Source organism: Pituophis catenifer, unplaced genomic scaffold (assembly GCF_029215685.1).
Source record: "Pituophis catenifer annectens isolate HBS135680 unplaced genomic scaffold, rPitCat1.0.hap2 SCAF_9, whole genome shotgun sequence".
Taxonomy (NCBI): Eukaryota; Metazoa; Chordata; class Lepidosauria; order Squamata; family Colubridae; genus Pituophis; species Pituophis catenifer.
Genome location: NW_027256889.1, coordinates 12,527,105 through 12,550,871, shown reverse-complemented (window position 1 = coordinate 12,550,871; position 23,767 = coordinate 12,527,105). Strand labels below are relative to the sequence as shown.

The 23,767-nt window shown below is 40.1% G+C and overlaps 2 protein-coding genes across 3 annotated transcripts; one reads left to right on the top strand and one right to left on the bottom strand.

Moving 5' to 3' along the window:
• Positions 1-51: 51 nt before the first annotated feature.
• On the bottom strand, positions 52-15,138 carry SNRNP40 (small nuclear ribonucleoprotein U5 subunit 40). Its single transcript, XM_070949505.1, has 10 exons — positions 14,961-15,138; positions 12,477-12,606; positions 11,135-11,228; positions 8,776-8,941; positions 6,821-6,943; positions 5,186-5,306; positions 2,791-2,873; positions 2,293-2,354; positions 1,259-1,362; positions 52-744 (listed from the first exon to the last, which is right to left on the bottom strand). Exons 1-10 carry the CDS (start codon positions 15,105-15,107, stop codon positions 695-697), a joined length of 1,080 nt encoding a protein of 359 aa, XP_070805606.1. The 5' UTR covers positions 15,108-15,138; the 3' UTR covers positions 52-694.
• A 234-nt stretch (positions 15,139-15,372) lies between these two features.
• ZCCHC17 (zinc finger CCHC-type containing 17) lies at positions 15,373-21,891 on the top strand. 2 transcript variants are annotated; one of them, XM_070949563.1, is made up of 8 exons: positions 15,373-15,446; positions 15,817-15,942; positions 16,820-16,877; positions 17,506-17,606; positions 18,282-18,373; positions 19,429-19,529; positions 19,820-19,944; positions 21,095-21,891. In XM_070949563.1, the coding sequence occupies exons 2-8, from the start codon at positions 15,901-15,903 to the stop codon at positions 21,260-21,262; spliced, it is 687 nt and encodes a 228-aa protein (XP_070805664.1). In that variant the 5' UTR covers positions 15,373-15,446; positions 15,817-15,900; the 3' UTR covers positions 21,263-21,891. The 2 variants fall into 2 exon arrangements, with proteins under 2 accessions (XP_070805664.1, XP_070805665.1); XM_070949564.1 differs by lacking the exon at positions 16,820-16,877.
• The last annotated feature ends 1,876 nt before the right edge of the window (positions 21,892-23,767 follow it).

The window sequence follows — 23,767 nt, the reverse complement described above, 5'->3', positions numbered from 1 at the left end:
CGGTATATCGTTATCAATTAATCGTTTTCTGAATGGGTTATTTTGGGTGATATTCACTGTTGAGCAGACAAGTGATTCTGCAATTCAGTTTAGGCTATCCTTTTGAGTTAAAAAAAAATCCAATAAAAAGAATCCTAATTAATCTATATGAAATATTACACTAGCACGCTGCTACCCACTGTAAGGATTATTTAATATGGTAACTTTGCTGTATCTAGCCCAGTCTTCTGCCCCTGGGCTGTCATATATCGGCAAAAGACATATATGTCAATAAATTCCACCTGCAATTTTTATATGGCATTTCATTTTTTTTAATATAAAAATGACATACGAATCTTAGGGAAGCATGCAATATTAAATGCTACTTCCCCACTTTACCATGGTCAAAACATTTTCAAAAAAAATAAAAGAGAGCACACATTTTAAAGGTAAAATAAAGCAGTTGTGCATCCATCCAAATGATGGAACAGGACTGCCGTGTGTCTTAGGCTTCTGTAAATGTGGTTAAAGAATTCAAGAAGAGATCTTTTAGGAGACAGGTGACGATTTAACGCTGCCTAGGAAACATGACAGTTGTAGTCTCTTCATGGACCATCTTCTTCTTCCTTCTTCTTCTTCTTTTCAAATTGGTTGGAAGCAATCGAGTTCTGCAAATCTTCCAAATTAATCCATGGTTCTCTTCTCCTCCTCCTCCTCACTGGATCTCTCCCATATACAGTCTTTTGTCGCTAGACGCAGAAAGTACTGATGGAAAGGAATGCAGAATTGGTTAAAGGTAAGTGAAAGGCCCCATTTGAACCATTCTGAGACTTGTTTTATTTTACCAGCTTAAATATTTAAATATATGTAACCCTAAGCGTCAAGGCAAACCTAACAGAGCAATGAACCAGCAAGGAAGGAGGACTCCTCCTTCAGGGTATGTTAACAAGATTATTTAAAAGGATAATTTCACACATTGGCACCAATGGTGGGTTTCAAATTTTTTTACTACCGGTTCTGTAGGTGTGGCTTGGTGGGTGTGGCTAAGTGGACGTGGCAGGGGAAGGATACTGCAAAATCTCCATTTCCTCCCAATCAACTGGGACTCAGGAGGCAGGGAATAAATGGGGGCGAGGCCAGTCAGAATTTTTACCACTGGTTCTCTGAACTACTCAAAATTTCTGCTACCAGTTCTCCAGAACTGGTTGGAACCTGCTGAAACCCACCTCTGATTAGCACTTATGTTCAAGGTTGCTGGCCATGCATAGGAAGGACTTACCTATTGGTTCTTCTGGGTGAAATGCCACTTCATTTATCGAACCCGCATGGCCTGGAAGTTTGTAGAGGATTCTTCTAGAGGTTGTATCCCACACATAAACAAACCTGTGTATGATGACAAACACACATAAAAGCCTCCCTGCACATAAGAGACCACAGTTGCCTTCTGACTCTCAAACAATATATAAACACAGAAGCTGATGAGCATATAATGTTTTATCCACGTTAAATACCACTAGAGAATTTTTTTTAAGTGCTTAGATTTGCATTTTAGTATTCATTTGTCGTGTTAGTAGAAACTTAAAGAGTTTCCAGCATGGTTCTAATCTGCCAACCTCAGAAGCCAGCTGTCAACTTGCAAAGCTTTCAAGTTGCCATGAGCAGGAGGGAGGGAGAACTGAAGTGAATTCCATACATTCTTTCTGACCGCAATCAGAAGGAGGGTGTTAGGTTTCACAGCCAGCCAAAGTGGTTAATTGGAGAATGTGATTTATGACATGGCCAGAGAGGAGGGGAGAGACAGGGTGGTAGGGGAACGTAAATCTACGTGGGATCAGTCCTAACTGCATCCGAGTATTGCCAGAATGTTGCTCCTAATAAATGACTATATTTCCTTTGAAGTTTGGATCATGGCTCATGAATTAATTAGGGCATCTTTCAGAAACTTGACACCAGCTTCAGAACGGTGAATTGCAGCTAGTTAACACAACTCTGTATAATTAGAGTTAGAATCAATGAATCTGAATGTACCGCTGCAAAACTGTGGCAGGTATATGGTTTGTTATGCATTTTAGACCCTGCAGATCAAAACAAAATTCTGTGTATTATAATTAAAAGGAACGTACAAGACAAGTGACTAAATAAAATACAGTAAAAAAAATAAAATAAAGGTGGCCACTGCAACTGAGACTAACCAAGACCCTCTCTGGATCAGCTTGGTTTTAAGTATCAACATCATCATCGTCAATTTATTTATTGCTAAAATAAAACGCGGGGCTTTTAAATGTTTAAAAGTTAAACCCGCAGATTTTTTACCTGTCTGCAGATCCAGCAGCTATTTTACTTCCATCTGGGGACCAGGAACATCGCAAAAGGTTCTAACAAACAAGAAAACACAGTCCGATTCCAGGCATTTTTCATGCTCTTTATTTTTATCTGAAAGGAAATCTACCAGGGCTTGCGCGATATTAACAATACTTCAGGAATGGCTTTCCTCTGAAACCTTAGTCTGCAGTTCTGTACCAGATTTTATTGCCAGAACTAAAAGCATCTTGTTTTCTTACTATGAAATAGGTTGTGAAATGTCAAAGATGGTTAATTTATAGATGACGACAACTGCATTGGGGGGGGGGGGGGGGGAAGGGAGCTCTTTTGCAGCAGCTCTAATTGGAATTTTATCCCGCCCGTTAATTTCCAACATAGGCCTTGTTAAAGGGTTTGCAGCAATTCCCAATTTTAAAAGCCATTTATTCATCAATTAACTTTCAACTAGCAGCCATAAACAAGCAATGTTTCAGCCAACACTTCACTTACCTTCTCAAAATTATGCACGTTCCCTTGGAGTATCTTCACACATCTTTCTTTGGGAGCAAAGGGCCGCACATCCCAGATACGAACTAGAACAAAATCAAAACCAGCATGTCGCATCCAGAGCTAATTATTTCGATATTGGCTCGTAATGCAGGTTTAATTGCCAGCCAGCTGCTAAAATGTAATTTTAATGCAATAATAACAACAATAACATCAAATAAAGTTGCAACATGTAGAGTGATTATCATCTCAGCTCTCCCTGACAGCCAAGATTAAAGATCCCTGGGAGGACAGCTGAAAGCCAAATACTCAAAACCCAACACTAGTTGCTGAATTTCATCCGTTATTGTTCGAATCAAAAGAGGGCAATTTAAAATTATTTCTCACTTTGAACGAGGAAGCGACATAACAACCAATGTAGGATTCTCTCTTAATTGTTCCTTTATCTTTTTGTTTCACGTCTTGGATTCCACCAGAAAATTGTCACTTAAGCCTATCTGTTGTGGCCCACTGGTGGCCAGCGGAACTGGCAACAGAGTCGGACGGTGAGGAGGTTGGGAAGAAACTTGGGCTAGTCCTGGGGGCTGGGGAAAGCTCGGATGAGGGCTCTGCGTCGGAGGCAGAGAGGGAGCTAAACAGCAGTGAGGCAGAGGAACAGCTGGAGCCTGTTCCCAGTGTGTGCATGTGCAGAGCTGCCAGAAGACAAGAAGAACTAAGAAAGTAGGGTCGACTTGGGAGTAAAGCCACACCTTGGAGGTGATTGGCCCCTCCCATAGGAAATAAAAGAGGAGCGAATGGGGAGGGGGCTTTTGCAGGAAACAATTCATTCGGTCAGTCATTTCAAGAGTGGAAAGTTCTGTTTGTGACTCTAAGAGACTCTGTGCCAACTTTTGTCTTACACTTGGAAACTAGTTATCTGGCAGCGTTCCACGTGAGATAAGGTTTGTGTTGATAAATATTCCTCTGAAAGACTGTTTGCCAAGCCTTGCTGCCTGTGAATGAAAGGAATTCACAGTTGTGTAAATAAAAAGGGTTTTGCCGGGATCAAGACTCTGCTTCATGCTTTTTACCCTATAACTATCATTAAGTGTTGTCCCTTATGATTCTTGACGAATGTATCTTTTCTTTTATGTGCACTGAGAGCCTATGCACCAAGACAAATTCCTTGTGTGTCCAATCACACTTGGCCAATAAAAAAATTCTATTCTATTCTATTCTATTAAGGAAGTCTAGGTCAGAACACTATCTCCCATTCTTAATTTTCGTCTGTACACCACTGTTGCTCTAAAACTATGAGTGCTGTTAGTAAATTATTTACCATGGCCATAATTATTACAAGGAGTCCTTGACTTACAACCATCTGTTTAGCGATTGAAGTTACAACTGCATCACAACAAGTGATTTATGACCGCTCCTTGCCGTGGCATCCCACAGCCACGTGGTCAAAATCCAGGTACTTGACAACTCGCATGTATTTAGGTGGCTGCAGCATGCTGGAGTCATGTAATGAGCTGCCCACTGTTGTGTTTTACAATGACCTTATAAATCTTTTAAATAAATACCAGGTAACTGCTGGGAGGCAGAGGCCAAAGGGGGGCCAGTGGGAGGGAGGGGCTACATTCGGTGTATAAGACGCACCTTTTTCTTCCCTAAAAGGGGGTGAAAATTTGGGTGCGTCTTATACACCGAATGTAGCCCCTCCCTCCCACTGGCCCCCACCCTTTGGCCTCTGCCTCCCAGCAGTTACCTCCTTGCAGCAAACAGCAAGAAGAAACAGTTCTTTCAGCTTCAGCACAACCTAATTAGCACAAGTTGATTGGATTGGCCTCTCAACTCTCAGCTGTTTTGCTCTCAGCTGTTTTGCCTGGGCCTCTGCTGCTTGCTGCAAGGAGGTAAATTGCTGGAGCAGATTTTTTTTTCCTTGTGCTAATCAAGCTATGCTGAAAACTAAAATGAAAATAAAGCAGGCTGTTTGGTATTTGCTGCAATGAGGCAAAATTGCTGGGAGGCAGAGGGAGATTTCTTTTTCTTCTTTTCCTCACCAAAAAAGGTAGGTGCATCTTATAGTCTGGTGCATCTTATACTCCGAAAAATATGGTAGGTGTGCAACAAGAGCCGTGGTTGTAAGGCAGTATTGCAAGCTTACTCCAGGAGCTCAATTCTGATCAGCACAAGGTTGACTCAGCCTTCCATCCTTCCGAGGTGGGTAAAATGAGGACCCAGATTGTTGGGGGAAATAGGCTGACTCTGTAAACTGCTTAGAGAGAGCTGTAAAGCACTATGAAGCGGTATACAAGTGTAAGTGCTATTGCTATTCTGATTTGCTTGCCACTAATGAGCAACTGATGAGGATACCACACCTGGAGGTATGGAAATAGAGTAAGGAGAAAGTGATTACCTGCATTGTCCATTGCATTGGAAAGCAAGTAAGAGCCCTCTGCACTTAGGCTGAGACCGGTGACAGAGTCCGCATGTCCTCTCATTGTGTAAGTTAGCTTGTTCTGACGAAGGTCCCATACCTTTAAGAGATTTAACACAGGTCTGGCATTTTACACTTGAAAGACGTACCAGAAACTTAAGAAGTCATCATCATCTTCGACCCCATAATCTCTTGTGGGATAGCATCTGGCCAACTGAATGTTTGCAGAGTATTTAATGGTTGGATGCCCTTCCTGTCACCAATGTGGAGTTTTGTTCAGCAGATATATTCTCAGTGTTCCCGGAGAGAGTGAAATATCTGCCTCTACCTAGGATCGAGCTCACAGCCTCCTGATTATGAGGCGAGAGCTCCACCTCTAGGCCACCGCACCATTCCACTAGAAACTAAGAAGTAATTACCATAAATAAAATGAGGCCCTGAAAGTGTCATGTTTTATGTTTATTTTATGTTTTATTAAACTTGTATACTGCCCTACTCCCGAAGGACTCAGGGCGGTGAACAGGCACAGGATAAAATACAGAAATACAAAAGCTAGAAACAATTTAAAACCAAATTAAATAATTTAGCCCAAGACAATTAAAAATCCCAATAATTTAAAACAAATTAAAATTTCAGTTTAAAAATTTAAAAGGGGAGAAAATTAGGCCACGCCGGCTTGCTGGAATAGGAGGGTCTTAAGAGCACGGCGGAAAGTGCGCAGATCCGGGATCCTCCGTATCTCCGGGGGGAGCTCATTCCAGATAGTGGGTGCCCCCACAGAGAAGGCCCTCCCCCTGGGGTCATATTTAAGTTGTAGTAAAAGTTAGACTTCTAGCCTACACCAATGTTCCAGACACAGGGATTTCTTTCCAGCAATTGATTCTATAGGTAGTCCTTGATGATTCATTTAGTGACCGTTCAAAGTTACAATGACCCTGAAAAAAGTGACTTATGACCGTTGCAGCATCCCCCATAGCCATGTGATTAAAATACAGGCGCTTGGCAACTGTCTCCTATATATGATGGCTGCAGTGTCCCAGGGTTGTATGATCAGCTTTTCTGACCTTCTGACAAGCAAAGTCAATGGGGAGGCCAGATTCATTAACAAACCAAGTTACTAACTTAACAACTGCAGGGATTCACTTAGCTGTGGCAAGAAAGGTCGTAAAATGGGTTATCATTCACTTAACAACTATCTTCCTTAGCTATAGAAATTTTGGATAATTATGGTCGTAAGCTGAGGACTACCTGTATTAAAAACAATGACGTTTTAGGAGTAAAATCCAAAAGAATTTTAGAGGTGTGGAAAGAGATGCCTACCCACAGCCCCACATCATTCATGGCCTACATACGGGGCACCTGGCCAAATCCATTTTCTATTCTTGTCCTTAGAAAAACCTGAAATATCAGAGCGCACTGCCTACTCGCCCTCACAAAAGAATTTACATTTCAAATGCCACAGGAAAATTAGACAACCTCCATACCAGCCATGCTTTTTAACCCATTTTTATCTGGGGCTGCCCGTTTTATTTTACAGCGCTAAATGAAAGAGGAAAAAACAAACCAGTTTTAAAATAAATATGAAGCCTGACTTCCTAGACCAAGTCAACTGACCTTGATATCATTGTCGATACCGCCAGATATTATTTGATCACTGGTATCATTGAAGGTCACAGCTAATACTTGATAGGTGTTCTGGAAGGTCTGAACAGCTGCTTTCTTCCTGATGTCCCAGAGCTGAGAAGAAAAAAAAGTGTTTTATTTTTTTATATATCTATGTATCTCCCTCCCTCCCTCCCTCTCTCCCTCCCTCCATCTACCTACCTACCTATCTACCTACTGCAGGGGTCTGCAACCTTAAACTCTCAAAGAGCCATTTGGACCCGTTTCCCACAGAAAAGAAAACATCGGGAGCCACAAAACCCTTCCCGTGCCTGACTATTTCTTGAGCAGCCACAAAACTAGCCTATGTAGTTGAATTAAACATTTTCTTTTCTTCAGAAACTTTTCTTTTCTTGGATTTATCCATGGTTGGCCTATTGGGGGTTGAAAAGCTCAATAAATCGCGTGCCAGTGGGTGTTGCACATTGGTGGTTGTGACACATATTTTGAGTGACAGGGAGCCGCAGCAGAGGGGTGAAAGAGCCACATGTGGTTCCAGAGCCACAGGTTGCTGACCCCTGATCTACTCTACTCTACTCTACTCTACTCTACTCTACTCTACTCTACTCTACTCTACTCTAATCTATCTATCTATCTATCTATCTATCTATCTATCTATCTATCTATCTATCTATCTATCATCTATCTATCTATCTTCTCTTAAACCTATTAATTATGAACAGAAATGTAGGGAAGAAGCAATGAAGATACAGCTACTGTGTGCCACTCCCCAAAATTTACAGATTGAGCATATATGGTTAAGAAGAGATATACTTCCAGAGGGAAAAAAAATCCCAAAAAGCAACCCCCTTTTTCATATGCATTATAAGGATGACGAACAGGATAAAGAACCCATCTGTACATATTTTGGTGGTAAAACCACAAGCACATGCTGGCTGGGGAATTCTGGAAGTTGAAGTCCACAAGTCTTACAAGTTGCCAAGGTTGGACACCTCTGGCCTACAGAGGTTCTCCTAAAATTCCAAGTATTTCTCTAGCTTGTAGGCTTGTTTTGGCATAGATGACCAATCTATGTGTGCATCGATTGGGGGGATAGCAAACATCCCCCTCAGGAGGCCCAAAACCCATTTCAAAAATTGAAATGAGAATAAAGATAATTAGAAAATCGGGGCTGCTTGAATACCACTTTAGATTGAACTGAAAAGGGAAACAACAGGACAGGGGAAGGAGTAGAGAGAGAGGAGAGGAGAGGAGAGGAGAGGAGAGGAGAGGAGAGGAGAGGAGAGGAGAGGAGAGGAGAGGAGAGGAGAGGAGAGGAGAAAGAAGAAAGGGAAAAGGAGAGGAAGAAAAGGGAGGGGAAAGAGGAGTAGAAGAGAAGGTTAGAAGGGGGAAAGAAGAGAGGAGTGGGGGAAGAGAAGCAGAAGTAGGAAAGAGAAGGAAAGGAAGAAAGTAGGAGGAGAAAGAGGAAGGAAAAGAAGGGGAGGAGAAGAAGAAAGGTTGGAGTAAAGGTAAATGGTAAAAGAGTAGCCCCGAAAAAGTAAAAATGAAAGTTAAAAGATAAGGTGAATGAAAAATGACAGATAAATGACTGTACGTGTAAATGTGTTTATGAGAAATAAAAATAAAAAACTTAAAAAAAAAATAAAGGGGGCCCAAAACCTTTAAACATTCATTTAATGCTGCCACAAGGTTATATATAAACAGTATCACAATACCAAGTATTAAAAAAAGGAGAAAAAAATGGCACTGCCTATTCAAAAGAGGCTGAAAGTCATTGGCTTCTAACAGACAACCAGGAAGACTGGCAATTAGAAAGGCTAGCCTAAAACCATCCTGTTGGCTTTTAAGCCGAAGGCAGGACAGACCAGGTTTCTTGGTCTGTAATTAAAACTACACCAAACCAGCCCTCGCTGTTATCCTGCAAGAGTTATAGTACAAATGCTGACCTTCACTGTCCCATCATCGCTGCCTGTGCAAACCAACTGAGGTCCACGTCTTGCTGGATAGCAGGAGTTGACAAACGAAGTGTGTCCTTTAAGTCTTTTCACTCTCTCTCCTGTCTCACTATCCCATACTGCTACTGTTTTATCCGTGGAGGCCGAGAACAGCATGCTGTGAAAAAAGGCAATGGCTATGAATCTTGTAAAGCTGGTACTTCTCGACACTTAAAAGTTACTTATCACATTAAAAATGGTCCATCAGATAAGAGAAAGATACTAGACAAGCAATTCTTTGGGGGCTCACTTTAATATTGCTTGTAGCATTAAAGGAAAAGGCCATCTTGTTTGTTTTGCTACAATTAAACTATTAGATAACTATGCAACAAGCAATACATGATGGGTAAAATAAAGCCTAGCACTGAGGCACAGTGGTTAGAGTGCAGTACTGAAGGCTACTTCTGCTGACTGCCTGCAATTTGGCAGTTCAAATCTCACCAGGCTCAAGGTTGACTCAGCCTTCCATCCTTCTGAGGACCCAGATTGTTGGGGGCCATATGCTGACTCTGTAAACCGCTTAGAGAGGGGTATAAAAGCACTGCGAAGCAGTATATAAGTCTAAGTGCTATTACTCTTGCTAGCAACTGAAAGCTTTGGGAATATAATCTATTATGCAGTACTCTTTTACTGTAGGAGTTTCTAAAAGAGTGCATTTTGAGTTTTTCATGCTAAAGATGCAGTATCTTTGAGGAAATTTTGCCTCATATACTTTCGGCTGGCTTGTGTGTTAAGCTGATATTTAAAGCATTAATATAGTCTTGAGAGCAGAAATAAGATTTAAAGATTTTGAATTAAAACTTGACATCAGTCCTAGCCAGTCCTAGTCTACTGTTTTAAATTGGTTTTTAGTCTGTTTTAGAATGTTTTAATTTGTATTTATTGGGATTGTTTCGTTTGATGTGAGCCACCCTGAGTCCTTTGGAGAGAGGGCGGCATATAAATCCAATAAATAATAATAATAATAATAATAATAATAATAATAATAATAATAATAATTTATTGTTCTATGAACAACTTTGAATCTGTAGTCCATCTTAAAATCCTGTATTGAAAAAAATATGTACATCCTTTCCAGCCTTTGAACTGGCTGTTCATCGATCCAATGAAAACAGTGAAGAATATGATTTGCTATGAGCATGGTTTATTTCGTGTTTAAAAATGGAGTCACTTATTTCAAAACATATAGCGTTTTTTTTTTTGTAATGTACATGTAAGTGCTTTTTGAGATATATATGTCTTTTTCTTTTTCGCAGGATTTTATGTGCTTATTCTTTCTAGCCAGGTTTTACCTACGTAAACTAAGTTGTTCTACAGCCCTGGTTCTCATGAGATTTCACAGAACCAGGGCTGTAGAACAACTTAGCTTACGTAGGTAAAACCTGGCTAGAAAGAATATGCATATATATATATATATATATATATATATATATATATATATATATACACACACACACACACACACACACACACACACACACACACACACACCTGCCCACCTCACAATTCAAACACATGAAAATGCGACTAGATAAATACCACTTTGGTGGAAAGATAACAATGTTCTGTGCGCCTTTGACATATAGCCATGCTAGCTACATGACTACAGAAATTGTCTTTGGACAACGCTGGCTCCCTCAGCCAAGAAACAGAGGTGAGCACCGTGTCCTAGAATCGAACACGACTGGACAGGGAAACCTTTACCTTTTATATATACATACATAAAGGTAAAGGTTCCCCTCGCACATATGTGCTAGTTGTTCCTGACTCTAGGGGGTGGTGCTCATCTCCGTTTCAAAGCCGAAGAGCCAGTGCTGTCCAAAGACGTCTCTGTGGTCATGTGGCCAGCATGACTAAATGCCAAGGCACATGGAACGCTGTTACCTTCCCACCAAAGGTGGTCCCTATTTTTCTACTTGCATTTTTTACGTGCTTTCGAACTGCTAGGTTGGCAGAAGCTGGGACAAGTAACGGGAGCCCACTCCGTTACACGGTACTAGGGATTTGAACTGCTGACCTTTCGATCGACAAGATCAGCGTCCCCAATAAACATACATACACATACTTTTTTACTCATTTGAGGATTATAATAACAAAGTAATTTTTTAAAAAATAAATTCAAGTGTCCTTTTCAAAGAAAACAGCAAACCATAGAAACAATAAAACACAACATATGTATATGATATGAAGCTAGTTTTCTGCATTCCTATTGAGGTTTTTTTTGGTCAAATCACAGATCACTATTTGTTTTCAAAAGCGGAGAAATATTTTGGTATATTGTACAAAATATATATAAAAAAAAACCACCAACCTGCCATCAGTGTTGTAATGTAGTTCCATAACTGCGCCACTGTGGCCCTTCAAAGTGGCATAATTATCACAGTCACCATACACATGCCATAGGACTGAAATGAGAGGGAGGATCGAGCCTAAGTATAGTGTTTTCCTGAATATACCAAACAATCATTTCAAATCAAAGGTGTCTTAATACACAGTCTGCAATTAGGCAGGTGTTATTGCATGTAAGATTACAAGTAATCAAAGTGCTGTTAATATTTGATCTAAAATTGACATATTTAGCAGCAGACTGAAGCACAGAAAAAGTAAAATTCTGCTTACTCTAAAGGATGAAAAAGTAAAGCATTCTTTTGTAAAGAATGGGATGGGATGGGATGGGATGGGATGGGATGGGATGGGATGGGATGGGATGGGATGGGATGGGATAGAATAGAATAGAATAGAATAGAATAGAATAGAATAGAATAGAATAGAATAGAATAGAATAGAATAGAATAGAATAGAATAGAATAGAATTCTTTATTGGCCAAGTGTGATTGGACATACAAGGAATTTGTCTTAGGTGTCTATGCTCTCAGTGTACATAAGGAGAATAAAATACATTCATCAAGAATAAAAAGATACAAGTGGTAGTCAAGCTTATTAATAAGTTATCAAATCGTACTAGGAAACAAATAAAAACAATATAAATTGAAAGATACAAGCGACATGGTTATACTAATAAATGGGAAGAGATAGAGACTAGTAAAGAAGAGAAGAGTAATAGTAATGCAGTCTTAGTAAATTATTTGACAGTGTTGAGGGAATTATTTGTTTAGCAGAGTGATGGCGTTTGGGAAAAAACTGTTCTTGTGTCTAGTTGTTCTGGTGTGCAGTGCTCTATAGCGTCGTTTTGAGGGTAGGAGTTGAAACAGTTTATGTCCAGGATGTGAGAGGTCTGTAGATATTTTCACAGCCCTCTTTTTGACTCGTGCAGTATACAGGTCCTCAATGGAAGGCAGGTTTTTTAAATGACAATAAAGTTCTGCTAAAAACTATTGAACAGTGCACATCATTAAAGCAGTGGCCCCCCAACCTTTTGGGCACCAGGGACTGTTCTATGGAGAGAAGTTTTTCTGTGGAGAGGGGTGGGATGTTTCATATACTGCCTGCATCCCGCTTCGCTTGTTTGCATGGCCCAGTTTCTGGCATGCCATGGCCGGGTGCCGGTCCATGAACCTGGGGTTGTAGACCCCTGCATTAGAGGTATGTCTCTATTTACTCTCATCAGAATGGAATGGCTCTTCTGAGAATACCTAATCTGCAGCTTTAACAAGCCTATCACGCTCAAAAGAAAGATCACAGAATTGACTTACGTATCAACCTGTCAAACCCAGCTGAGGCTAAGGTGGATCCATTAGGATGAAACTTGCAACAATAAACCTCTCCTTCATGACCAGAAAGTAACATTATGGGTGCTTGCAATGAGGAACATCTTGGGGGGCCCTAAAATAGAAAGGAAACGCAACATATTCAAGAAGATATAAATAAGCACAAACCGTTGGTAGAAAAAAAAATTAAGTCAGAAAGAAAATTGATCTATATATTTTGAAAGGCTCAGACACCTCTTACTTAATGCTATGAAAACAGGATAAATATTGTAATCAGTGGAAAATGCAAACATACAGCTATGGCTAAAATAGCAGAAACTGTAGGTCCAACTGCAGACAACGAATTAGGAAAGATTGCATTAAAAGTCTATAAACATTTATTCTATTAATACCAGAATTCACACAAAAAGAGATTAATACGTTTATTGTTATTATTTCTTCTGCATTTTTATATGTTTGCTTATAGTATCCATAGCGCTTTTATAATGTGGGCATTAACATCCTAATAAATTGAACAAACAAATACTTATCACATAAAATGCAGCAAATACATGTATAAACCAGTCAACATGTTTAATAGAAAGTTTAATAATTTAATAAACAAAGAGAGGATAATCATTTTTCAGTGTCAAGCAGCAAGGAAGTTTAATGGTTATGATTATCATGTGTTGCACATTCAGCCAGAAGTTTAGACTAGATTTAGAATTTTATCCATCACGAGGTCCTTCCCAAGAGCTTGATAGGCAGATGTTCTCAGAAACGATAATATTTGTAGCTCAGGGTTAAAACGAGGGATCCTTGATGTTCTGTGAGTTTGGTTGTTTACTTGCAAATGTTTCATTTCCCAACTAGTGTAACATCAGAGAGCAAACCCCATTCCCTTCTAAAACTGATGATGTTACCTAGTTGGGTAATGAGACATGTGCTGGAAAACAGCCAACCTCAGAGAGTTTATGGAGATTCTCAGTCATCCAAGTCATGGCTGTCCCAAAAGTGCTTTTTTCAAGAGGCAACTGGACTTTCTTTGTTTTTCCTTGAAGATGTTTTGCTTCTCATCCAAGAAGCTTCTTCAGCTCTGACTGGAGGGTGGGGAAATTGAAGGATTTATATTCCTTGCAAACAGCTGGTCATTTGCATCCTTTTAGAGGGTCCTTGAATCACTTGGAGGTTTATCTGTGTCTTCAGGGTCACCTGAATAGTGCAAATGGTTCCTGCAATTCTCTGGAAATCTGTTCATACTCCCACACCCTTCGAAGCTTAAAGGGCAACAACGACCCCATAGGCAGATATTGTTGTTTGATGGGTTAAGGTAGGGTTAGGGATTGTGTTGTTATTATTATTATTAGTGATCATTGCACAGTGAGCCAGATGTTCAGACTGGGTTTCGCATTTTTGTCTACCTATCGAGTCCTTACCAAGGACCTTGATAGGCGAATCCGGATGTTTGACGGTGTTGTTGTTATTATTATACTTTTATTCATTAAACATGAAACTCAGTCAACTGAACATTTAAAAATGTATCATCATTACATGTTTCATCCATAGCTGTGTAGTTTCGATGGCCAGGTCGCGATATTTCATGATTTTTTCCAGTTCTTTTTCTTTGACTCTGGCATCTCCTGGTACCGCGATGTGAATAAATTGTACGTTTAGGTTTTCGACAACTGTGATATCTGGCGTGTTGTGTTCCAAGTGATATTTATTATTATTATTATTATTATTATTATTATTATTATTATTATTATTATTAATTATTATTTTATTCATTAAACATGAAACTCAGTCAACTGAACATTTAAAAATGTGTCACAAATACGATTGACTGGTGCTAATGGTTGATACGGGTTGCTGCCAGCGTCCTAGGTATTAACCAAGTATCTTCTTAAAATATATGATGTTCCGAATAGTGTAATTTTTTGCAGTTCCGCTGGTGTTATTGCAGGAAGCTGCAATTTCTTGATGTCTTTTGTAAAATTCTTGGACATGGTACCAAGTGCCCCGATGACAATGGGTATCACTGGGTATCATCATCATCACTATTATTATTAATTTGCAATCACCCAAAAACATTATTATTATTAATTTACAATCACCCAAAAACATTATTATTAATTTACAATCACCCAAAAACATTATTAATTTACAATCACCCAAAAACATTATTATTAATTTACAATCACCCAAAAACATTATTATTATTATAAATTTGCAATCACCCAAAAACATAGCAAGCGGATAAACCTAATGCAAAATAAAATTCCGAATCGGGTTAGTAGAAAGAGGTAAGAATTAGGAAATGACGTTTTAATGAAACGATTCTGGGGGGCAAAGCCGTTTGGTGCTCAATTTCTTATATATAGAAATATATAAGAATATGTCTAGAAAAACACTTAATCTCTCCCTTGGCTCACACACCAACATCCATTTCAAGGAAAAACACAGCGGCTTCCCTCCCAGGAAGAAACTCACCGCCTGCAACAAGGCGCCCGGAGGCGGTTGCCCAGCTCCGGGACCCGGCCCCAAGATGAGCTCATGGCGGGGTTTCTTAGCAGCAGCCGCCGCCGCCACCAGAGCCATATCCGGCCCGGGAGCCTTCCGTTTCTGCGGGTCGATCATCGCGTTATTGACCCTCAACGCCGCCGTGCTGGTCCAAGAGTGGGAAGGCCACGCCCTCTCCTCCTCATTGGCGTTTTGACACGGCCCTTCCCGACGCCGGTTGGCTCAAGACGCTGGCGAAGAGGAGGGAGGACCAAGACGTAAGCGTCGACGTCACCACGCTTAACACGGAGAACGCCGAATGGTCGAGACTCTCGCTCGACCCTGCGTTTATTCTGTCTTCCCATTGGCTGGAAGTGGGGGGTGGTGGTGTGGGGGGAGAGAGAATGAAGACAGCCTGCGCTCTTGAGGGCAGCGGATAACGAAGGCGGCATTTGGAGCGTCTGTATCCTGACGGCGGTAAGATGCGAGTCGGGGTCAAGAAGGACCGGCGAAGGCGGTTTCGAGTTTTAAATTCCCTTCAGTTTGGCTGCTCCTTCTCAAGGATGACAAGGCCAGTCATTTTCTCCTCACAGGGTTTTTTTTCCTGTGAGGTAAATCAATAGTTGTAGTCCAATACTGGACGTGAAATTGAAGTGAAGGACGGCTCCCATCATCCACTGCCGGATGAAGGGGGTGCGGGGAGCAAGGTGTACACGCTGACCGGAATGAGGGGAGGGGGGGAGCTTGGACTCGCCTTACTGTTTTTTTACTGACTTGTGTTATTTGTAATATGTCTCCCTTAACTTTGTCTCTTTTTCAGTGCAAGAGCTTTTTTTTTTTTTTTTAGCTGCCCAGGGGATAATATAGAATATAGAAAAGGAAACTTGATCAGAAGATTGGTTATAAACTCCTTTTGTGGTATTCGAAAGCAATGGATCAGCTTCCAGAACTCTATGCTGTTTTCCAAGGAGAGGTATGGTCCCAAAGAGTTAATTTTCAGAGAGATGAGATTGAATACATCACAGAAATGTGTTTTCACAGTTAACAAGTTTTTGAAGTTCAGATAGGTTAAATAGATCAGGGGTCACCAACCTTGGCAACTTTAAGCCTGGTGGACTTCACCTCCCAGAATTCCCCAGCCAGCAGCTGGCTGGGGAATTCTGGGAGGTGAAGTCCACCAGGCTTAAAGTTGCTAAGATTGGAGACCCCTGAAATAGATAATATGTATATATATTTTTTAAAGTTCAATTAACACATTTTTTAAAAAATATCCTTCGTATAAGTGACTAGGATGTCGTTAATCAATAGATTTAGGAACAAACTAACCGGCTGTGGTAAAGCTTTTTGAATAACATCTTAGAAATAGTATGGAATTGTGCTATAGCAGTTGATGGTTTGGTGCTGAATTTCTTATTTATAGAAATATATAAGAATATATAGAAAAACACTTAATCTCTCCCCTGGCTCAAGCTGATGAAGGGAGGAGAACTTGTGGCTCAGAGGTTAATACAGTTGCCTAACATGCAGGCAGCCCAAGTTCGAATCCAAGTAAGGGTATGGCTAGCTGATGAGAGCTAAATAGATTGAAATAGATCTATATTAGTCTCAATTTTTAAGATGGATAAGATTCAGTGAAAGAAATAGCACACCAGTAGACCCATATTTATGTAAGTATTCCCTCTGATATTTCCAAACAGTTAGATCTCAAGAGGCTACCTGATCTTTGGCATCAAATAGACAGAACTAAGTATATTGTGCTAGCATCTGTTGTTACTGGGAGCAGGATAAGGAGACAGTAGGTTAATAAATGTTGCTTTGTTTGTGAGTGGTGGTATATATATTTTTTACAGGTTGCTTCTGTGACAGAATATGGAGCATTTATAAAAATTCCAGGAACCCAAAAACAAGGTTTGATTAATTATATGGTGACTCTTTGGTTGACATTCTTTTGTTAGTATAGTGAATGGTATTACTTTTCCACTTACAAGTGTTGAGCGTATCCATTCCCAAGTAACCTTGGTGGCTTACACAAAGCTTACATTGCTAGTCATTGACTTATGATCACTATTGAGCCCAAAATTTATGTTGCTAAGTGAGAGAATTGTTAAGTGAATTTTGCCCATTTTATGATCTTTCTTGTCACAGTTGTTGAGTGAATTACTGCAGTTGTTAAGTTAGTATCATAGTTGTTAAGTGAATCTGGCTTCCGCATTGATTTTGATTGTTAGAACGTCACAAAATGCCTGGGGCATTGCAGCCGTCATAAATATGAACCAATTGCTAAGCATCCGAATTTTGATCATGTGACTATGGGGATGCTGCAACAGTTGCAAAACATAAGTCACTTTTTTCAGAACTGTTGTTACTTTGAAAGGTCACTAAATTAACTGTTGTAACTTGAGGATTACCTGTATTATGGGTAAATGGATATAAAACAAAAATAAGTAGTTTTTTGTAAAATGTGGGTTGTTTTAGAAAATTATGTTATTGATTTCTAGCAGAAAATAAAATATTTTCTCTCTCGTTATTGCTGTAGGCCTTGTTCACAAAAGCCAAATGTCAAACTGTAGAGTGGACAAACCTTCAGAGATGGTGGACGTTGGAGAAAAAGTGTGGGTGAAACTTATAGGAAAAGAGGTAAATTTGTGGCTCCATTTTATGATTTCTACCAATAAAGATTTCATCGTTAGCAATTACTGTACAAATACTTTTATTAAAGAAGAATGATATCACAGTCTTAACATTTACTCTGAAAACTACTGAAAAAGTATGCAATCTGAAAATCTAAATTCTCATAGAAAACATTAATTTCATTGGAATTTTAAATAAACATGGAATTGAATGAGATTGAGTTTTATGAATGATGTGCTTACAAGACATCTCAAATGAGTTCAAAAATTATCCATTCTGTAAATATATTGTAACAGTATGCAACTCAAAGTTTTTTACATATTTCACAAAGTACCCAGTATGAAATGTCCAGTCCAATTCTGCCTTAAAAACATAGCTACCCTGTTTCCCCCAAAATAAGACATCCCCTGATAATAAGCCCAATCGGGCTTTTGAGCGCATGGCAATAAAGCCAAGCACTTATTTCAGGGTTCAAAAAAGACAGGGTCTTATTTTTGGGGAAACACGGTAGATTGATACTATCTGAAAGCTCATTATGAATAGCTAATGTATTTTACATTAATACATTTCAATGATTGAAGTATAATACCTTAAAGTGATTGTTATAATCTCAACATCAGTTTTTGCCTTGGGTATCTGGGAATGAAACAAAAATGAAAATGTATTGCTTTGTGTTTTCAGAAGACGGATGACAAACTGAAACTATCTCTTTCCATGAAAGTTGTTAACCAAGGAACTGGAAAGGACTTAGACCTCAATAATGTTGTCCTTGAGTAAGTGAAATCTCCATTCCTTTAATCTTTCTTCTCTATACCAAAGGTCTTTCTAGTATGACTTCTCATGGAGAAAGTGTAAAAATCCAACAGTTTTTTTGAGCTCAGTAGAAGAGACCACCAAGACGGGTCCCCAACCCCCAGGCTGTGGACCAGTGCCGATCTGTGGCCTGTTAGGAACCGGGCCACACAGCTGGAGGTGGCCAAGTGAACCCTACTGTAAACCGCACATGTGAGGGATCTAAATTATGTGCTCCTTCTCCCTCCCCCACCTCTGGTCTATGGAAAAAATGTCTTCCATGAAACCTGGTGCCAAAAATGTTGGGGACCGATGAACCAAGAGACCCTGCCACAAAATGTAGTGTGGAGGATTCCTGTTAAGTATTTCATCCAGTCTTCTTGTAAACCACTTCATTCCATTCTTTCTGTTGATTTTCTTCCTGCCCATAGAATAGCCAGTCAACATTTTATGTTTAAGAAGTGTGATTGTACTATTCCAAGGTGTTGGATTCTTCCCACACTTATGTCCCACACTTTTTAACTGCCCATCTCAGCTCTGTGTTGGCAAATGAGTTTCACTATTTCTGTTGTTCTTTATTTATACACAAATGTGTATTTTCAAAGCAGTGAAAACCATCTTGTTTGGGGTAGACCTGTGTTTCTTGGCAACTTTAAAATGTGGCTATGGAATTCTGGGAATTGAAATCCATACTTGTGTAGACAGAGCTGCATTTGTAACTTTTAGCCTGTTTAGACAGGGCTGCATTTGTAACTTTTAGCATGTTTTTATAAAATATATTTTTGTAGAATCTAAACTGTCTTGAGCTGTGACAGGTTCAATGATATAAAAAGATTACTAAAATAATTTTGTGATTGCATAGATTTCTGATTATGGACAATAAGTTAAAAAAAATCATAGTGACAATTCAGAAAGCTGTTTTTTAATATTAATTTTCTTGACATAACTTAGAATGTGTTCATTGTTCCGAGTAGAACCAGGTTTTTCCCATATTAATGGTGTTTCTGTTTTTGAAAATTCTTGTGTTTTTATGCAGTCAAGAGGCACGGAAAAAATGCTCCTTTAAAGATTATACCAGTCAAAAGATCACTTTAGAAGCTGTTTTGAACACTGTGTGTAAGAAGTGTGGTTGTCCAGGTATGTGATTAATAATTATGTTCATTGTTCATTTTCAGAGAAGATAGGGGTCTGAAAGAAGTTGAGAAATGAAGGAAATATAACTTTATTTGTGGGCCTACAGTATTTTTATTCTGTATGGTGACAATATATGCCCTTTTCCTCAAAATTGGAGAACATAAATGTAATGAGACTTAAGCACTTAGGCATAAATAGCATCTAGAAGTTCTGTATAAATCTTGAGGAAATAGAGAAGAGTAATCTATAAAGGTTGCCTTATTTTATGTTTCTATATAATTCATTTGTTGTAGGTCATTTCGCCAAAGATTGCTTCATGCAGCCAGGAGGGACAAAATACACCCTTATACCAGAGGATGAACCTGTCCCTGCAGAAGATGAAAAGAAAGGTCACCACTCTATGAAGAAAAGGAAAAAGGTATCTATGGACATTCTCTGTCATCCAGGTCATGATTGCCCAAAGATGCTTTTCCAAGAGGCAACTGGACTTTCTTTGTTTTTCCTTGAAGACGTTTTGCTTCTCATCCAGGAAGCTTCTTCAATTCTGATTGAATGGTGGAGAATGGAAGGATTTATATTCCTTGCAATCATCCGGTCTTTAGCACTCCCTCTGAAAGTTGTTGAGGCTACTTGGAGGTTTATCTGTGCCGTCAGGGTCACCTAAATAGTGCAAATGTGTGCGTAACCTTCTTGGAACTGCTGAAAGGGCTTTGTTGTAAACGAGACAGGTGGTGTCGTATCCCTCTGGAGAGAGGGGCTGTTCAGTTTTAATGTAGATGGTCTCTTTGACCCCTCTTTCAAACCAGCGGTCCTCTCTGTCCAGAATGTGGACTTTGCTGTCTTCGAAAGAGTTGCCTTTGTCTTTCATTGCAGTCAAATGTTGCTGGACAGAGCTGTTAAATAGATAAGAACTCATAGCAGTTCACAGAGCTCTGACATTAAAAGATTCAAAGTATCTACTGAAACTTCCCTGCACAAATTGAGCATGCTTAATTTATAATTAGATGCCAGTTTGCATATGTAGTTTAGTCTGTGTTCTATGTAACAAACAATGGCTTCTATTTCTAGTCTGCATTTTTTGGGTGAGCGGACCTTATTACTGCAGAGAAATAGCTCCATTATACAAGTACTCCTTGGCTTACAACAGTTCATTTAGTGACTGTTCAAAGTTACAACGTCACTGAAAAAAGAGACTCATGACCGTTTTTCACACTTATGACCATTGCAGCATCCCCACATGATAAAAAAATTGGATTCTTGGGAACTGGTTCATATTTATGATAGTTGCCGTATGTCAGGGTCATGTGATCACCTTTTGCAACCTTCTGACAAGCAAAGTCAATGGGGAAGCCAGATTCATTTAAGAACTGTGTTACTAACTTAACTGCAATGATTCACTTAACAACAGTGACAAGAAGGATCATAAAATGGGGGGAAACTCAACAACAGTCTCAGCAACAGAAATTTTGGGCTCAATTGTAGTCGTAAGTCAAGGACTACCTGTATGTAGTGATATATTTGCTCTGTCATACAAAATTCATCAAGACATTTTTTTTTCTCCTGACCAGGATAAAAAGAAAAAAAGGAAACGTAAGAACACAGACTTGGAGGCTTCTGACAGCACCAATTCTGACAATGGAAATCAGCCAGCTCGGAAGAAGGCAAAACGTAAGGAAAAAAACAGTCCATCTCGGAAAAGAAAAAAGAAGCATCATAAGAAAAAGCACAAGGAATGAGAATGAGAATCTGACTCTGGGCTGCATGTGTTCTCAGTGCAAATTGTGGCTTCCATTCCCTCTGGTCATCAGTTGGAAAAAGAACAACTAAACCAGCAGGATGCATTAGGATAAAATGGTTTTTCCTTCTTTGAAAATCACCTTTGTTTTTCAAGGATTATCACAAGGATGGCTATTCTCCTCCCATAAAGTGGAAAGGAAGGAGCAGCCTGCCACTGGGTGGTACCTTGTCCCAGATGTTGACTCCATTCTTGTGAAATCTTAACTCCCTTCTTTCATTTCTTCATGCTTGGATTTTAGCCAGCCTCTTTGGATCAACCCAGAGCCATCTTGCAGAAACTTGTATGGAGCTGGCAGTCGGCGCATTTCCTCTCATGGGAACAACTGTGGGTTGACTCAGCATCCGCCAGTTATTGTCTGCCTACCAGCAGAAGGAACTGTGAATGTACCCTCTCGCCTGACAGGGAAACATTGGTTGAAGAATAGATCATGCCACTGCATTCCTGTTATCCCATTTGTCCTGTAATATTATAGGAGGAAGAAATCGGGTACAGGACCAGTTGTCTTAAAAACTGAGAAATGAGCCAAGTGTTCACCTTTGAACCATGAATAAAGTTTTGGTTCGTGGAGTTCTTTTTACTGTAGATTTGGATTTGGAGAAGGGACAGAAATAAGAACCCTTCTAGTTGTCTCACTTTCCTATTGTGGGATGCTAAAAACTAGGATTTTTGTGTCTGGAAGCTCACTTATATTATACTTTGTTAGTTTTGGAGGCTGCAGGGTTGCAGTCAGTGACTTGCAGTGGATGATGCTGCATTTTGGAGTTTATTTTTCCCAGACTGGCTTTAAGAGGTGAAATGAAAACTCCAGACCTCAGTGAGCCTTCATAGAGCTATTTTTTCCCCTCGCCCGAAGAGAATTGCCTGAGTGGGGCTCATATAAATGAAACTGAGGGTATGTGCTGGTCTTACACTGACCATTATATTTAAGGCAGGGATTCCCAGTCCCCAGTCCATGGACCAACATCGGGTATGGCATGCCAGCAACCAGGCTGCACAAACAAGTGAATCCCCATCCGTGGGATGCAAGCAGCATGCAAAACCACACTGTTCTGACCTAGGCTTCCCCAAAAAGCACGAAGCAGAATCCTGGTCCCAACAAAACCCCTTTTATTAAACAAACAGTGAGTTCCTCTCATTCACCTTCAGCAAAGTCTTTCAAGGGAGAATTTACAGTCACAGACCTTATTTGGCTTGGAGAGCTGCCAGGCCGATATCTTCAAAACTTGGCAAAGAGTCTCGGAGAGTCACAAACCAATTTTTTTTTTTTTTTTTAATTTGATTTATATGCCGCCCTTCTCCGGAGACTCAGGGCGGCTTACAGTGCGTTAAGCAATAGCCTTCATACTTTTGTATTTTTATACAAAGTCAGCTTATTGCCCCCACAAACTGGGTCCTCATTTCACCTACCTTAGAAAGGATGGAAGGCTGAGTCAACCTTGAGCCTTGGAGAGATTCGAACCAGCAGTAAATTGCAGGCAGCTGTGTTAATAACAGGGTGCTTTAAACCACTGTAGTACCAAGGCTCTTGATTAAGCAAACTAATTGTCCCCTGCAAACTCCACTCCCCTTTCACTCTTTTATTCCCTCTGGGAGGGCCATTCATCATCCCCCTGTGGCCTTACTCCCAAGTCCACCCTTGTTCTTTAGCTGTTCCCTTCGCCTGGCAACTCTCTGCATGCGCACACTGGGAACAGTCTCCAGCTGTTCGTCTGCCTCACTGATGTCTGACTCTGAAGGCAACTGATAACTGGCATCCGGCCCTGGCCCCCACTCTGCCCTCGATGCAGAGCCCTCATCAGAGCCTTCCCCAGACTCCAGGGCTGGCCCATGTTCCTCCCCAACCTCCTCACTGCCTGAATCTGCTACCAGCTACGCTGGCAGGCCACAGCACACACACCCTCCGATCTGAGGAAAAAACTCTTTCCATGGAACTGGTCCCTGGTGCCCAAAAAGTTGAGGGCATGCTTTAAGGCATTGTTATTTGGACAGGAAACTGTTGGTCAGTTCCAGGCTCTAGTCTAAATTGGGAAGTTGAAGAACAGCCTGGCAGAAATCAGTGACAACATAGTGACTTCTTATCGTTACCAAAAAAAAAAAAAAAAAAAAAAACTACAGCACAAGTCCAAGAAATACCAGGAGCCAAATCCAACTTGAAATAACTTTTCCCCCCATTATATTATTTCAGCTATTAAGAGTGCAGTCAGTGATGTAACCGTTGGAGTGCCAGGTTTTCTGTATTATCCTGGCAACTTTGAAGCTTATGTCTTAGTTATATCCTGTATTTCTGCCTTTGGGAAATTAAGGCAATTTACATAAGGTGTGTAACTAAATTTTCTTTGATCAGAGATTAGGTAAAGTAGCTTGTCTTCCAGTTCATGCCTCTAGCGTAGTACTATTTCTCAGAAATGTAACTCTCAATCACTCCAAGAACCATAATTGCCAA